Source organism: Indicator indicator, chromosome 2, assembly GCF_027791375.1.
Source record: "Indicator indicator isolate 239-I01 chromosome 2, UM_Iind_1.1, whole genome shotgun sequence".
Taxonomy (NCBI): Eukaryota; Metazoa; Chordata; class Aves; order Piciformes; family Indicatoridae; genus Indicator; species Indicator indicator.
The window spans coordinates 62060899-62076388 of NC_072011.1; the positions used below are offsets into that span (position 1 = coordinate 62060899).

General features: G+C 45.0%; 1 protein-coding gene across 4 annotated transcripts in view; it reads left to right on the forward strand.

Annotated features, from left to right (window-relative positions):
- CDC42BPA (CDC42 binding protein kinase alpha) overlaps window positions 1–15490 on the forward strand; it is a 198421-nt gene that overhangs the window by 103374 nt on the left and 79557 nt on the right. For all 4 annotated transcript variants that reach the window (XM_054398449.1, XM_054398441.1, XM_054398457.1 and 1 more), the window contains exons 6-9: window positions 10819–10912; window positions 12435–12635; window positions 13217–13465; window positions 15365–15444. In XM_054398449.1, the coding sequence (XP_054254424.1) occupies window positions 10819–10912; window positions 12435–12635; window positions 13217–13465; window positions 15365–15444 (624 nt within the window). The remainder of the gene's footprint in view (window positions 1–10818; window positions 10913–12434; window positions 12636–13216; window positions 13466–15364; window positions 15445–15490) is intronic.

A 15490-nucleotide genomic window follows, 5' to 3' on the forward strand; every position in this document is an offset into this window, starting at 1 on the left:
GTAGTGAAAGGGGAATGTGATTACCTTATTTCTAATGGGCACAAGTTATTTCTCACAAGAGATTAAGAAAGTCCACTTGGTGGAATGTGTAGTTTAAAACTATGTAAATTGGGATTCACTACCTGATTCTGTAGGTGGTGTAGCACATCTACTGCATCTAGGACATGAACCTTGGATTTCTCTGTTGTCTTTCTGATAGTTTTGTGATATTACTAAGGATAAAACTTGGTTAAGATCATAGAATGGTTTAGGTTGGAAGCGACCTTAAAGATCATCCAGTTCCAACCCCCCTGCTATGGGCAGGGACACCTTCCACCTAGTGCAGGTTGCTCAAGGCCTCATCCAGCCTGGCCTTGAACACCTCCAGGGAGGGGACATCCACAATCTCCCTGGGCAACCTGTTCCAGTGTCTCACCACCCTCACTGTAAAGAATGTCTTCCTAATCTCCAGTCCAAATCTGCCCTCCTCAAGCTTCAATCCATTGCCCCTTCTCCTATCACAACAAGCCGTTTGAAAAAGTCCCTTCCTGCTTTTCTTGTAGGCCCCCTAAAAGTAACGGAAAGCTGCTCTAAGGTCTCCCTGGAACTTTCTCTTCTCCAGGCTGATCAGCCCTGTATTTCCAGTGCAAATAGGAACTGCACATGCTGGTCACTAAATAATGACCGCACCATAGATCTACAACCTTTATTGCTCTGGTCTGGCTGCCTTCTCCTAGTAATTGATGGGTGCCTGTCCACTGACTTCATTGAGATTTAGATACATCCCCTGCTGTTGAGAGCAGTGAGATTCTTTTAGTAGTGGTGAATTACTGAGTGTTTCTGGAACAACACACAAATTGTGATATATTGTCAAGAGTTAATGAGAAAACAGGGGACTTTTACAGTGGTAAGATACTGTTGAAGGAAAAAAAGAAGTTGAACCTTTTCATGGTAAATTTAAAATAAGATTGTTGATAGCATTAATTTTATCCATGTACTTGCTTTGCTTGGAAGCAACTTTAGACATCACTTTTGCCAAACTTAGGTCTTGACTAAGGATGATCTTGTGTTCTGAAGGAAATTTTGGATAAAAAAATCCAGGCATACTGAAGTAGGGTCTCGGTTGTATTTTTTTTAGAGTAGGTAATCATTCTGTGAATCTCTGAACCTGGCAGAGGATACAATTTCTTGTTCTAAGAGTGGATAATTCTAGTGTTCAGTCTTTGACTATTCTTTGATTTCAAGGCTGCTACAGCTTTTGCAGCTGCAAGCTTTTAATTTGTAATTTTAATTTTGTTTACTATACAAACATGATGCAACTGTTTGGGTGCTATGTAAATCATGAGGTTGTGATGAGGCTGCAGCTGGAATATTGTGTCCAGTTCTGGGCTCCTCAGTTCAAGAAGGACCTCAGGGAATTGCTTGAAAGAGTCCAGCACAGCCACAAAGATGCTGAAGGCAGTGGAACATCTCCCTGCTGAGGAAAGGCTGAGGGAGCTGGGGCTCTTTAGCTTGGAGCAGAGGAGCCTGAGGGGTGACCTCATTCATGTTTATAAAGATGTGAAGGGCAGTGTCAGGAGGATGGAGCCAGGCTCTGCTCAGTGATGTCTAATAATAGGACAAGGGGCAATGGGTGCAAGCTGGAGCAGAGGAGGTTCAATGGGAACAGAAGGGAAGCCTTTTACCTGTGAGTGTGGCAGAGCCCTGAAGCAGGCTGCCCAGAAAGTTTGTGGTCTCCTGCTCTGTAGACAATCCAAACCTGCCTTGGTTGTGTTCCTGTGTGACCTGCCCTAGGTGGTCCTGCTCTGGCAGGGGGGTTGGACTCATTGATCTTTTGAGGTTCCTTCCTACCCCTAACAGTCTGGGATTCTGTTATTTATGGAATTCAATTGAAATAAGCACTTTTTTGGATTCCACCCAAAAGTGGAATACTGTCTGTTTAGGAGAGGACACAGCAGAGTCTTGATAAGAGGCACAGCTAATGAGGTCCAACATATCCCAGTTTTCTCATGCTGCTATCTTGTGCAACCTGTCTTATTGGAATAACTGCCCACTGCCCAAATCCCATGTGGCTCAGTGCATGCTGGCCTTTCTGCCAGAAGGAGCCTATTCCTAGTGTTTCTCCCTAGAAATAAACTGTAGTTGGCAGAATGTGGTAACCTTGACTTTGATATAACCCAATACACTGTAATGGAAAATAGAAACAAGCTCCTGGCCATCACTCTCCATAGGTTTGCCTTGGGGAGGTGGGTGGGAAGCATCAATTGAGTGGCATTCTTGATGGAAGTTCAACAGCTGTCTCACTCTGCATATCTAAAGCAGGCTGTCAGTATGACATTGCTTTAGTATCTTAGTAAAAACTTCACAGGCACCAAATTTCCTTTCACTGGAGTGCTGCCAAAACCAAATGTCTTCGCTTTTTTATCGTGGATGTGGCATATCATAGAATCAACAAGGTTGGAAAAGATTTCAGAGATCATCAAGTCCAACCTATCACCCAGCACCTCATGACTAACTAAACCATGGCTTCAAGTGCCACATCCAATCCTTTTTTGACAGATACTCCACCACCTCCCTGGGCAGCACATTCTGATGGCAGATCACTCTTTCTGTGAAGAACTTTTTCCTCACCTCGAGCCTAAGCTTCCCCTGGCATAGCTTGAGACTGTGTCCTCTTGTTCTGTCACTGGTTGCCTGGGAGAAGAGCCCAACCCTCACCTGGCTACAACCTCCTTTCAGGGAGTTGTAGAGGGCAGTAAAGTCTCCCCTGAGCCTCCTCTTCTCCAGGCTAAACACCCCCAGCTCCCTCAGCCTCTCCTCACAGGGCTTGTGCTTGAGACCTCTCCCCAGCCTCATTGCCCTTCTCTGGACACATTCAAGTGTCTCAATGTCCTTCTTAGATTGAGGAGCCCAGAACTGGACACAGTACTCAAGGTGTGGCCTAACCAGAGCTGAGTCCAGGGCAGAATGACTTCCCTGCTCCTGCTGGCCACACTATGCCTGATGCAGGCCAGGATGCCATTGGCTCTCTTGGCCACCTGGGCACACTGCTGGCTCCTGTTCAGCTGCTGTCAACCAGCACCCCCAGGTCTCTTTCTGCCTGCCTGCTCTCCAGCCACTCTGACCCCAGCCTGTAGCTCTGCATGGGGTTGTTGTGGCCAAAGTGCAGCACCCAGCACTTGGACTTGTTAAATGCCATCCTCTTGGACTCTGCCCATCTGTCCAGCCTGTCAAGGTCCCTCCTGACCTCTAATAGAACAACACCTGCGTGAGGGGAGAAGAGGAGCATGGAAGAAAAGTCTTCCTGAAACAACAGAAGGGAGTGCAATGAGCAGTTTCCTAAACTTCTGTCCTGACTGAGGATAATCCTGTGTTCTGAAGGAATTCTGGATTAAAAACTCCAGGCATTCTGGCAGTAGAGTCTTGGTTATATTTTTTTTTCTTGAGTAGGTAACCTGGCAAAGGATAACCTCTCTTGTGCTTAGAGGGGATAATTATAATCACTGATGTCTGCTTTTAACCTTTTGATTTATAATGTTGGGGAATGCTCTTGCATGTATAATGAGAAAATAATGTGGTCTGAAATCCTCAATTAGTAATAAGTTGTCTGGATCAGTTTCTCAGTGCCAGCAGTTACACCTGAAAACTGATTTTATTTTAATCATTTCTTTTTTAATCTGATGGTATTTTAATTAGAATTGGTAGCATTAAAAAAATAAAAATAAAAAAAAACAAGCCCACAACTGTTCACTTGAAGATCTCACAGAAAAAGTAATTCAGTGGAAGCTGTTCACATTGTTCTTGACTCTTCAAGGACAGCAAGTGACCTGCTTAGGAAAATTAATTGATTTCCATGCTAATGTTAGCATTGAAATAAACATTTATTTTCCAGACTAACCTTTTCTTATCCAATGGTCTAAAATAAGCTGATAGCTCACCTCTCAAATTGTTCCTTTGGCCAGTGGCATCCTGGGCTGCATCAGAGGATGTGTGGCCAGCAGAGAGAGTGAGGGGATTCTGCCACTTTGCTCTGGTGAGACCTCACCTGGAGTACTGTGTCCAGCTATGGAGCCCTCAATACAGGAAAGACATGGACCTGATGGAATGAGTCCACAGGGGTGCCACAAAAATAATCAGAGGGCTGGAACACCTTTGCTACGAAGAGAGGCTGAGGGAGCTGGGGGTGTTCAGCCTGGAGAAGAGAAGGCTCTAGGACCACCTAATAGCAGCCTGCCAGTACCTGAAGGGGACTACAAGAAGAGTGGAGACTGTTTCCAAAGGCCTGCAGTGATAGGACAAAGGGCAGTGGCTTCAAACTAGGAAGAGCAGATTTAGATTGGATGGTAGGAACAAGTTCTTTACCATGAGGGCAGTGGAACACTGGAACAGGTTGCTCAGGGAGATGGTTGGGGCCCCATCCCTGGAGATATTCAAGGTGAGGCTCTTCAGGGCTCTGGGCAACCTGATCTAGTGGAGGATGTCCCTGCTGACTGCAGAAGGGGTTGGACTGCGTGACTTTTGGAGGTCCCTTCCAACCCAAACCATTCCATGAGCATTAAATCTTCCCTCCTCAAGCTTCAATCCATTCCCTCTTGTCCTGTCACTACAAGCTCTTGTAAAAAGTCCCTCCCCAGCTTTCTTGTAGCCCCCTTCAGATATCGAAATGTAATTATAAGGTTTCCCTGGGCCCTTCTTTTCTCCATACTGAAGAGCCCCAAGTCTTTCAGCCTGTCCCCAAAGGAGAGGTTCTCCAACCCTGTGATCATCTTCACGGCCTCCTCTGGACCTGCTGCAGCAGTTCAGTGTTCCTCTTGTGCTGGGGGCATGAACTGCAGCACATGACTGCTGCTTACTCATTCTGCTGCAGTGCTTGCATTAAACATCGCTCTGTTTTTCATACCTCTTTTGATACATCTTCCTTTCTGATTGTCTGGTCTGGTCCCCTGCCTTCATGAGGCTGTCCATGAAACAAAAATAACTGATGATTCTTCTTAAATCTGCTACTTCCTGTGCTTTAGACCTGAGGAACTCCATGTGGTCTGGCAAATAACTGAATAACATTGTCTGTCTTTGAATCGTAGATGAACCTCAGGAACAGATATGCTTTGAAACCGTAAGATGATAAGATAATTCAAGTTGGAAAGACCTTAAGGAGGTTGCCCAGGGAGGTGGGTGAAGCTCAACAGGGCTCTGGGCAACCTGATCTAGTTGATGCTCCTGCTGATTGCAGAAGGGGTTGGACTAGATGACCTTTGGAGGTCCCTTCCAACCAAAACTATTCTGTGATTCTATGGTTCTATTAAAAATAAATACATTAAAAATCCCAGAATTATTAGATTGTTTAGGTTGGAAACGACCTTAAAGATCATCTAGTTCCAAATCCCCTGTCATGGGCAGGGACACCCAGGTTGCTCAAGGTCTCATCCAGCCTGGCTTTGAACACCTCTAGGCAGGGAGCATCTACAACCTCCTTGGGCAATCTGTTCCAGTGTCTCAGCACCATCACTGTAAAGACCATCCTGTGACTAGTCCAAATTTCAGTGTGTAGGACCTCACAACTGAAGTTTTGCTTAGTATTAGAAATAGATCCAGGGGAAAAAAAAAAAAAACAAAACAAAAAACTTTCCCATGTACTAAAAATTCTTTTTAGTTGGCTTTACAGCTGGAATGTGCTATAGATTTAGCATGTCTCAGAGGGAATATGTTTGCTTGAGTCTTACTGAACAAATAAAAAGCTACTCTGGCTCATTAACAGAAAAATCCAAATGAATGGCAGTAATCCAGGTATCTGCTGTAGTCCTGTTTCAGAATGTTGTTTATATTAACACAGTGTGTATAGTGTTGGAGTTTTTAATTATGGCTTAAGAAAGCAAACTGTTTTAAAAAGAGGTGAGTGAAGTCATCTGGGTAAACATGCCACTCTGAAGAACAACTCCCCAAATTAAACCAAGAAGCATTATGAAAAATGATTCATTAAAGACTTTTCACTTTTTTTTTTCTCAGAAGCCTCCACACTCATTTTCTGTTGCAGTTTCCAGTCTCACTCAGACTGTTTATTTCTCTTGCATTCTCCACATGAACAGAAGCAAATAACCAAACCAATACAAAACAAACACCAAGAGCATCACTTTCCCCAAGTTGCTGTACAGTGCTGATTGCCTCCTTGAGTCAAGACCAATTCAGCTCAGAACCTGACTCTGCATTGGAGCCATGGCTTAAATGTTTTTAAAGAAAGTTGTTCAGTCCAGACTTCTAGCTCCTTTCATACCTTTATATCAGTCATAAAAAAGAAAAAAAAAGGGGGGAGAGGGCACAAACCAGCAGTCTGCTCAGCTCACATCCTCACAGAGAACCAGAACCATCGGGGTTGGAAAACACCTTCAAGGTCATCAAGTCCAACCGTTATATGACTCACCAGGGCCACCACTACACCATATCCCTGAGCACCATATCTAGATGACTTTTGAATAGATCCAGGGCTGGTGATTCAGCCACTTCCCTGGGCAGCCTGTTCAGTCTTTGAGAACCCTTTTGGTAGAGAGGTTTTTCCTAATGTCCAGCCTAAACCTTCCCTGTGGTAACTTGATGTTATTTCCTCTTGTCCTCTCAGTTGTGACTTCTGAGAAGAGATGAACCCCCACCTCTCTACAACCTCCTTTCAGGGAGTTGTTGAGAGTGAGAATATCTCTTCTCTGCCTCCTTTTCTCATAGAATGGTTTGGGTTGGAAGGGACCTCCAAAGCTCATCTAGTCCAACCACCCCTGCAATCAGCAGGGACATCTTCCACTAGATCAGGTTGCCCAGAGCCCTGTCGAGCCTCACCTTGAATATCTCCAGGGATGGGACCTCAACTACCTTCCTGGGCAACCTGGTGCAGTGTTCCACCACTCTGATGATAAAGAACTCTTTCCTAATGTCCAACCTAAATCTCCTCTTCTCTAATTTCAAAGCATTGCCCCTTGTCTTATCACTGCAGGCTTTTTTAACAGTCCCTCTCCATCGTTCTTGTAGGCACCCTTCAGGTACTGGCAGGCTGCTATTAGGTGTCCCTGGAGCCTTCTCTTCTCCAGGCTGAACAACCCCAGCTCCCTCATTTGCCCCCCACATCCATTAACAGATGGAGATTTGCCCTAGACCTCCTTGTGCTGTTACTCGACTCAGAGAAGCATTTACAGAGGCTCTGCCTCAGGTAGCAGTTCCACATGGAAACTGGTACGAGGAATGTTTCCCTGGATATGCTGAATCCCCATGTCCTTTAATGTACTCTGGAGTACATTTGAAGAACTTGATTTGTACCAGGTCTAACTCTGGTGACTATCATTGGGCTTCTCCCAGAAGCTGCTCTCAAAAGTAGGGCTGAGCTGTCTTGGACTTGGTAGAACTTGGGGTCTTCAGAGAGCACGGTGATGTCAGAGCAGTTCCCTCAATTCCGTACTTCTTCCCACTGTAAGTCTGGTTCATAAAATGGCTTCCAAATTCTTATACTTCTTGAAAGTGAATTATTACTTCATATTTCAAGTCAGCAGAACTTTTCCTTCTAACGTAGTGAACTAATGGCAGGGTTATTGGAGTATTGGTGCTTCATAGCTTTCTAGCCAGGTCAGAGTAGTTGCTTGACTGAACACCAGTTCTCCTCGAGTGATGTTGAAAAGGTTTGCCCATAATCACCTAGTAACTCTTACCTATGGAGGTTCAATCCAGTGGTCTGTTCACTAAACCAGACAGCTTTTCATCATTTCCTCATTACTTATTCCAAATTTTACTTACTTGGTTTACAGTTTTCCTTCTTTGGTATCTGCTGAAGTAGTGAATATTGAGCGGGTTGAAAAAAGGGCCAGGAAAATGATCGGAGGGCTGGAGAAACTTCCTTATGGGGGCAGGCTGGGAGAGCTGGGACTGTTCAGCCTGGAGAAGGCTCTGGGAAGACATTACAGCAGCTTTCTAGTACCTGAGGGGGGCTACAAGAAAGCTGGGGAGGGACTTTTTACAAGAGTTTGTAGTAATAGGACAAGAAGAAGTGGATTGAAACTTGAGGAGGGTGGATTGAGACTGGAGATTAAGAAGAAATTCTTTCCAGTGAGGGTGGTGAGACACTGGCAGAGGTTGCCCAGGGAAGTTGTGGATATCCCTCCCTGGAGGTGTTCAAGGCCAGGCTGGATGAGGCTTTGAGCAACCTGGGCTGGTGGGAGGTGTCCTTGCCTTTGGCAGGGGGTTGGAACTAGATGATCTTTAAGTGTTGACGAGGCCAACTGCCCCTCCTATGCTGGGAGCACCAGAACTGGAGACACTATGTGAGGTGGAGTCTCAGAAGAGCAGAGTAAGGGGGAATAATCACTACAGTAGAATCACCAGATGTCATTCAAAACAAAAACCTGGAACAAAACTCCTAATTGCAGTTGAATCTAACAACTGCAGGCTCAGTGGAGGGGCAGGGTTTGTGACACAGGATTTTTTTTCCTGTAATCACCACCTTCAAACTCCTCACTGACACTGGGAATAATGAACTCCCTTTCCTCATTCCCCTCTGAGGCTCATAATTGTCTTACCTTGCCCTTGTACTTACAGCCTGCTCTGCAGGTGCCACCAATGCTTTTCTTTCAAACTGTCTTTTGATAACAGAATTGAGTTGAAAACGGAACAGTTGTTCACAAACCACATCTTCTGTTCCAAGAGCTGAGAAGAATTTGTGTGCTGTCATTCAGCCAGGGCTGGACAGGCTGGAGAGTTGGGTGGGGTGAAAATGAATGAAATATAACAATGACAAGTGTAGAGTCTTGCAGCTGGGAAAGAACAACTCCAGGGACCAGGATAGGTTGGAAACTGACCTGATGGAGAGCAGCAGAGGGAAAAGGGACCTGGGGGTCCTGGTGAACAGAAGGATGACCATGAGCCAGCAATGTGCCTTTGTGGCCAAAAGGGCCAATGGCATCCTGGGGTGGATTAGAAGGGGAACTGTGAGTAGGTGAAAGAGATATTCTCTTCCCCCTCTAGTCTGCCCTAATGAGGCCAATATTGTGTCCAGTTCTGGGTCCCTCAGTTCAAGAAGGATCTCGTGGAACTGCTTTAGAGGATCAAGCACAGAGCTACAACGATGCTGAAGGGAGTGGAACATCTTCCTGCTGAGGAAATGCTGAGGGAGCTGGGGCTCTTGAGCTTGGAGCAGAGGAACCTGAGGGAGGGGTGACTTCATTCATGTTTATAAAGATGCAGTGCAGTGTCAGGAGGACAGAGCCAGGCTCTGCTCAGTGATGTCCAATGATAGGACAAGGGGCAGTGGGTGCAAGCTGGAGCAGAAGAAGTTCCATGGGAACATAAGGAAAAACTTTTTCACTGTGAGGGTTCTGGAGCCCTGGAGCAGGCTGCCCAGAGAGGTTGTGGAGTCTCCTTCTCTGGAGACATTCAAAGACTGCCTGGATGTGTTCCTGTGTGACCTGCCCTAGGTGGTCCTGCTCTGGAAGGGGGTTGGACTTAATGATCTTTGGAGGTCCCTTCCAAACCCTAACATTCTGTGTTTCTGTGTGAAATTATGTTTTTTTTTTTTCTTTCCTTGCTCTAAAAGTTGTTCTGATGAATGTGTTATTGAGCCTTGGAAACTTTGCTTTGAAAGAATTTTTTTTTTCCTGAGTGCTTTCAATACTGCTTGTGGGTTACTTTTTGTGCAGTGTTAAGAGCACAGTGAGAGTTTTTCCTGTTTTATGCTGTTTTGTGATGTTAAATGGGAGAGGCTGGTATGATGATGGTGGTTATTAGTATTACTTATTATTATTATTATTGTTAGTTCTCTTGGGAGTATATTAAAAGATAGAACATGGATAAATGGAGTCTCAGGGGTGACTCATGTTTTTGTTTAGTTTGAACTAGGTCCAGCTTCTAAGAGGAACTTTATTTTAGGTGCATGTTTTCACAAAGTGTTTTAAACCAAAGTTCAAATTCCAGAGGTCTCAGAGGATGTGTTTGTTTTCATTGCATCCTGGGGTGCATCAAGAAAAGTGTGTCCAGCAGGTCTAGGGTGGTTCTCCCACTCTATTCTGTGCTGGTGAGATTACACCTGGGGTAGCGTGTCCAATTGTGGGCTCCCCACTTCAAGAGAGACAGGGATCTGCTGGAGAGAGTCCAACAGAGAGCTAAGAGGATGATTGAGGGACCTGAATATCTCCCCTGTGAAGAAAGGCTGGGAGACCTGGGGCTGTTTAGTCTGGAGAAGAGAAGACTAAGAGGGGATGTGATCGATGTCTATAAATATCTGAGGGGTAGCTTCAGGATGAAGGTGCCAGGCTCTCTTGAAATTCTGCTTGGATGCATTCCTGTGTGACCTGCCCTGGGCGATCCTGCTCTGGCAGGGGGGTTGGACTGGATGATGTTTCGAGGTCCTTTCCAATTCCTAATGTTCTGTGATTCTACATGATCAGCTGAGATGTCCATGAGAGAAAAATTCTGAAGACACTGAATGTTAAAATGTTAATTGTTTTAGAATTTCCTTGATCTTTGTTCTTTAGTAAAACTTAGAGATCGTTTTCAAGCTCCAGCGTAAGGATGCATTTGGTGTTGTACCTCACTAAAATTCTTCAGGCTATTTCAAAGTCTTTTTCACAGAACTTCAGAGCAAGTAAGATTCTTCTGTCTGCTGTGGATTTACTCACCCAATTCCTGCTAAAATTAACAGACATTGCATGATTTGATCTCCAGCCTCTGTCACGAAACATCCCTGGTGCAGCTGTCACCATCTGAGTGACTGTGTTCCACCTGCTGATCTGTTGCTGGGTTTGATGCTGAGTGTTGCAGACTATATGCTATGCACTATCTTTCTGTACTGTTTCAGACCTGTCTTTTTAATTGCAGGGATATTAAACCAGACAACATCTTGATGGATATGAATGGACATATTCGGTTAGCAGATTTTGGTTCATGTCTGAAGCTGATGGAAGATGGAACGGTAAATTCCAAAGCATGATGCCTACTCCTAAATGCCCTTTTTGCACTCCTTGCAGGCCCTTTTTGCTTGCCCCTAAAATATGTGTTGCTAAAGAGAAAAGGTGCCTTGTGGCAAATGAAATGGATTTGTGATGGTATTGGTATATAACTAACCTTGGTCCAAAGGATGACTGCTGGCTGCTTGGATTTATGTTGGTAGATGATTTAAGTGGTGCATTAAAAGCTTTTTAGATGCATGGAGTCAGCTCTGAATAAACAGAGAAGTTGCAGCATCCTCACTGTAAAGAATTTCTTCCTAATCTCCTGTCTAAATCTGCCCTCCTCAAGCTTCAATCCATTCCCTCTCATCCTATCACTACAAGCCCTTGTAAAAAGTCCCTTTTCAGCCCCCTTTAGGTACTGGAGATTTTTGCTGATGTATTATGAATCTCTTCAGTTTTGAGCTCTGAGCAATAATCATTATTGAAAATGCAAGCTTGAGTTTAAACAAGGTACTGAATTATGATCATGTACTAACTGTGTTATATTGAAACTTACACAGTATCTATTAGGTGTGACTAGAACATATTTACTGTATGCTAATCCCGTCCCTGAGTGTTAAAATGTTGAACTGGACAGGCTGGAGAGGTGAGCTGAGGCGAATCTTACGAGGTTCAATAAGGCAAAGTGCGAAGTGCTGCACCTATGTCAAGGCAACCCTCAGTATCCATCCAGGCTGGAGGATGATGAGATTGAGAGCAGCCCTGCAGAAAAGGACTTGAGGGGTACTAGTGGGTGAGAAGCTGAACATGAACCAACACTGGGTGCTTGCAGCCCAGAGGGCAAATAGCATCCTGGGCTGCATCAAAAGAAGCCTGACCAGCAGGTCAAGGGAGGTGATTCTGCCATTCTGCTCTGGTGAGACTTCACTTGGAGTACTATGGGACCTTCAGCACAAGAATCACATGGACCTGATGGAGTGGTCCCAGAGGAGGCCACAAAGATGATCAGAGGGCTGGAGCACCTCTCCTGTGGGGACAGGCTGAAAGAATTGGGGCTGTTCATCCTGGAGAACAGAAGGCTCCAGAGGAACTACATTCCAACACCTGAAGGGAACCTATAGGAAGGCTGGAGAGGGACTTTTTACAAGTGTCCACTGATAAGACAAAGGGAAATAGATTTAAATTGGATTTAAATTGAAGGAGAATTGGTTTATATTGGATCTTAGGAAGAAATTCTTCACTACGAGGGTGGCAAGACTCTGGAATGGATTGTCCAGAGAGATTGTGGATGGCCCTTCCCTGGAGATGTTCAAGGCCAGGTTGAATTAGGGTCTTGAGTAACCTGGGCTAATTAAGAGGCATTGGAGGTTGGATTAGATGATCTCTAAGATCTCTTCCAGCCTAAGGTGCTCTATGATTCTGCGTTTCAGTTGTGATAGTTGTAAGCAGAACGCTGAAGTTATGTGTATGTGCTGCACATGTGCCACAAACAAGGGTATCTGTAAGGATGGAAATTGATCTGGAAATGTTTAACTTCTACAGGTCCAGTCTTCAGTGGCAGTTGGAACACCTGACTACATCTCTCCAGAAATCTTGCAGGCCATGGAAGATGGGAAAGGGAAGTATGGGCCCGAGTGTGACTGGTGGTCCCTAGGCGTTTGCATGTATGAAATGCTTTATGGAGAAACGCCCTTTTATGCTGAGTCCTTGGTGGAGACCTATGGGAAAATAATGAACCACAAAGTTAGTGCACTTTCTGTCTCTCTCTAAGCTAATTTTTAAGAGGGTAACTTGAAAAAAAGAAAAGGGTAACTTATTTAAAAATGAGGCTTTATGTACTAATTCTGTTAACTCTCATAATTGTAAGACACAAAATATGATCCCACGTAGCCAGTTTGTGGCTGTGGATTGCAGGTGGCTCTGCTTAGGGGTAAAGCTGTTCAAAACTAAGAGCTCTGGGAATGTGGCTGTTGGGTCACTCTATGGAGTAAAGCTTGCCTACATTACCTCACTCCTTTCTTTGGCATTGCTTTCTTCTGGTGGATACATCGGTTGGCTTATGCAGAAGGTGCTTAAATGTTCTTCCACGCAGAGGTAGCTGTAAAAATTCAACAGTGTAAGAGAAATTCAAATGAAGAAGAAAAACAAGAAGACAAAAAACTGTCAGTAGTTTGCCTCCTTTGGAGAAGTGTTTCTCCTAGAAATCTTACTGCATATGTTTGAGAACTGGAGTGTTAGCACGGTGATTTTCACATAAAAGGAAGGGAGAATTTTCCCCACTTTTTCTTGGTAATAAATTACTTTCTCTTATTTTAATCTTTAAGGAGAGGTTTCAGTTTCCTGCTCAAGTGACGGATGTCTCTGAAAGCGCAAAGGACCTCATCCGAAGGCTCATTTGTAGCAGAGAGCACCGACTTGGACAGAATGGTATAGAAGACTTTAAGAACCATCCATTTTTTGCTGGGATTGATTGGGACAACATTAGAAACTGTGAGGCACCTTACATCCCAGAAGTCAGCAGCCCCACTGATACATCAAACTTTGATGTGGATGATGATTGCTTAAAAAATTCTGTAAGTATGGAAGGAACAAATCTGCTTTTGCAGTATACTTGCTAACAGAATGTATGGAGCACCTCTGCTATGAGGATAGGCTGAGGGAGCTGGACTTGTTCAGCCTGCAGAAGAAAAGTGATGTTAGATGTTAGAGCAGCCTTCCCATACCTGAAGGGGGCTCCAGGATAGCTGGGGAGGGACTTTTTACAAGGGCTTGAAGTGATAGGATGAGGTGCAATGGCTTTTGAGCTGGAGGAAGGGAGATTTAGACTGGATACTTGGAAGAATTTTGTTATACAGTGAGGGTGGTGAGACACTGGAACAGGTTGCCCAGGGAGGTTGTGGACAACCCCCTCCCTGGAGGTGTTCAAGGCCAGGCAGGATGAAGCCTTGAGCAACCTGGTCTAGTGGGAGATATCCCTGCCCCTCAGGCTATTTAGTCTGGAGAAGAGAAGATTGAGAGGGGATCTCATAAATGTGTATAAATATGTGAGGGGAGGATGTCAAGTGAAGGGGGCCAAGCTCTTTTGAACAATGGGTTCAAACTTGAACATAGAAGATTTCACCTCAACATGAGGAGAAACTTCTTTACAGTGAGAGTGACAGAGCCCTGGACCAGGCTGCCCAGGGGGGTTGTGGAGTCTCCTTCTCTGGAGACACTCAAAACCCACCTGGATGCATTCCTGTGGAGACTACCCTAAGTGATCCTGCTCTGGCAGGGCGGTTGGACCTGATGATCTCTTGAGGTCCCTTCCAACCTCTGATATACTGTGAGACTGTGAGACTGTCCAGGGAAGCTGGAACTGGATGACCTTTAGGTCCCTTCCAGCCCAAACCGTTCTTCGAATCTGTGAAATTATTTCAGCCTGAGGAGAGGCTCGGAGGTGTGTCATGGTTTCTATGTGTGGCAGGAAAAAGGGTCAGTAAGGGAGACATGGTCAAAGCATGAATGGGTGTAGAAGACCCTGCTTGAGATACTGGTTTGTAGCAAATGCCTGAGGTTCTCTGTACACAGAGATAGCTCACTCAGAAGTAGAGTTGGTAAATCTACAGGCAGGAAGCCTTACTGAGTAAAAAGCAGAGAGGAAGGTAGGAGGGAATCAAAGGTGATGCTCTTTGTGCTAAGAGCTTCTCTTCTCTGCCCTGGTGAGACCATACCTGGGATACTGTGTCCAGTTTTGGGCTTTCCAGTTCAAGAGAGACGGGGATCTGCTGCAGTGAGTCCAATGGTGAGCTACAAGGATGATTTGGGGACTTGAATGTCTCTCCTGTGAAGAAAGACCTGGGGCTGTTTAGTCTGGAAAAAGAGAAGGCTGAGAGGGGATCTGATCAATGTCTATAAATATCTGAGGGATGGGTGTCAGGTTGAAGGTGCCAGGCTCTTTTCAGTGGTGCCCAGTGATAGGACAAGGAACAACATGTACAAGCTGGAGCACAGGAGGTTCCACCTCAGTATGAGAAGACAATTCTTTAGTGTGAGGGTGCCAGAGCCCTGCAGCAGGCTGCCCAGAGAGGTTGTGGATTCTCCTTCTCTGGGGATCTTCAAAACCCACCTGGATGCGTGACCTGCCCTAGGTGATCCTGCTCTGGCAGACTGGACAATCTCCTGAGGTCCCTTCCAACCCCTAACATTTTGTGATTCTCCTGTCTTCCAATATGTGTAGCATTATACTTTCCTCCAACACTAGCCAGTTTAATGAGGAAAGTGTTTTTTTGCCAGCATGCTTTGTTTTGGTGTAGTGCATGCTGCTGGAAATAAATCTAGGTGCTGCTGTTTGCTATTTGGGCTGCAGATCAGAGTGTCTCAGAGTGTAGTTAATGTGATACTCTCACTGACATATGGTCAACCTCAAAAATCTTTTTCTTTCAAGTGCAGCAGGATGTTACTTACTCAACTCTCCTATTATTTTTTTCCAGGAAACAATGCCTCCACCATCACACACTGCATTTTCTGGCCATCATTTACCATTTGTGGGTTTCACATATACAAGTAGTTGGTAAGTTGAGCATTCCAAAAATCATCTGTAAGAGAGTTACAGAGGA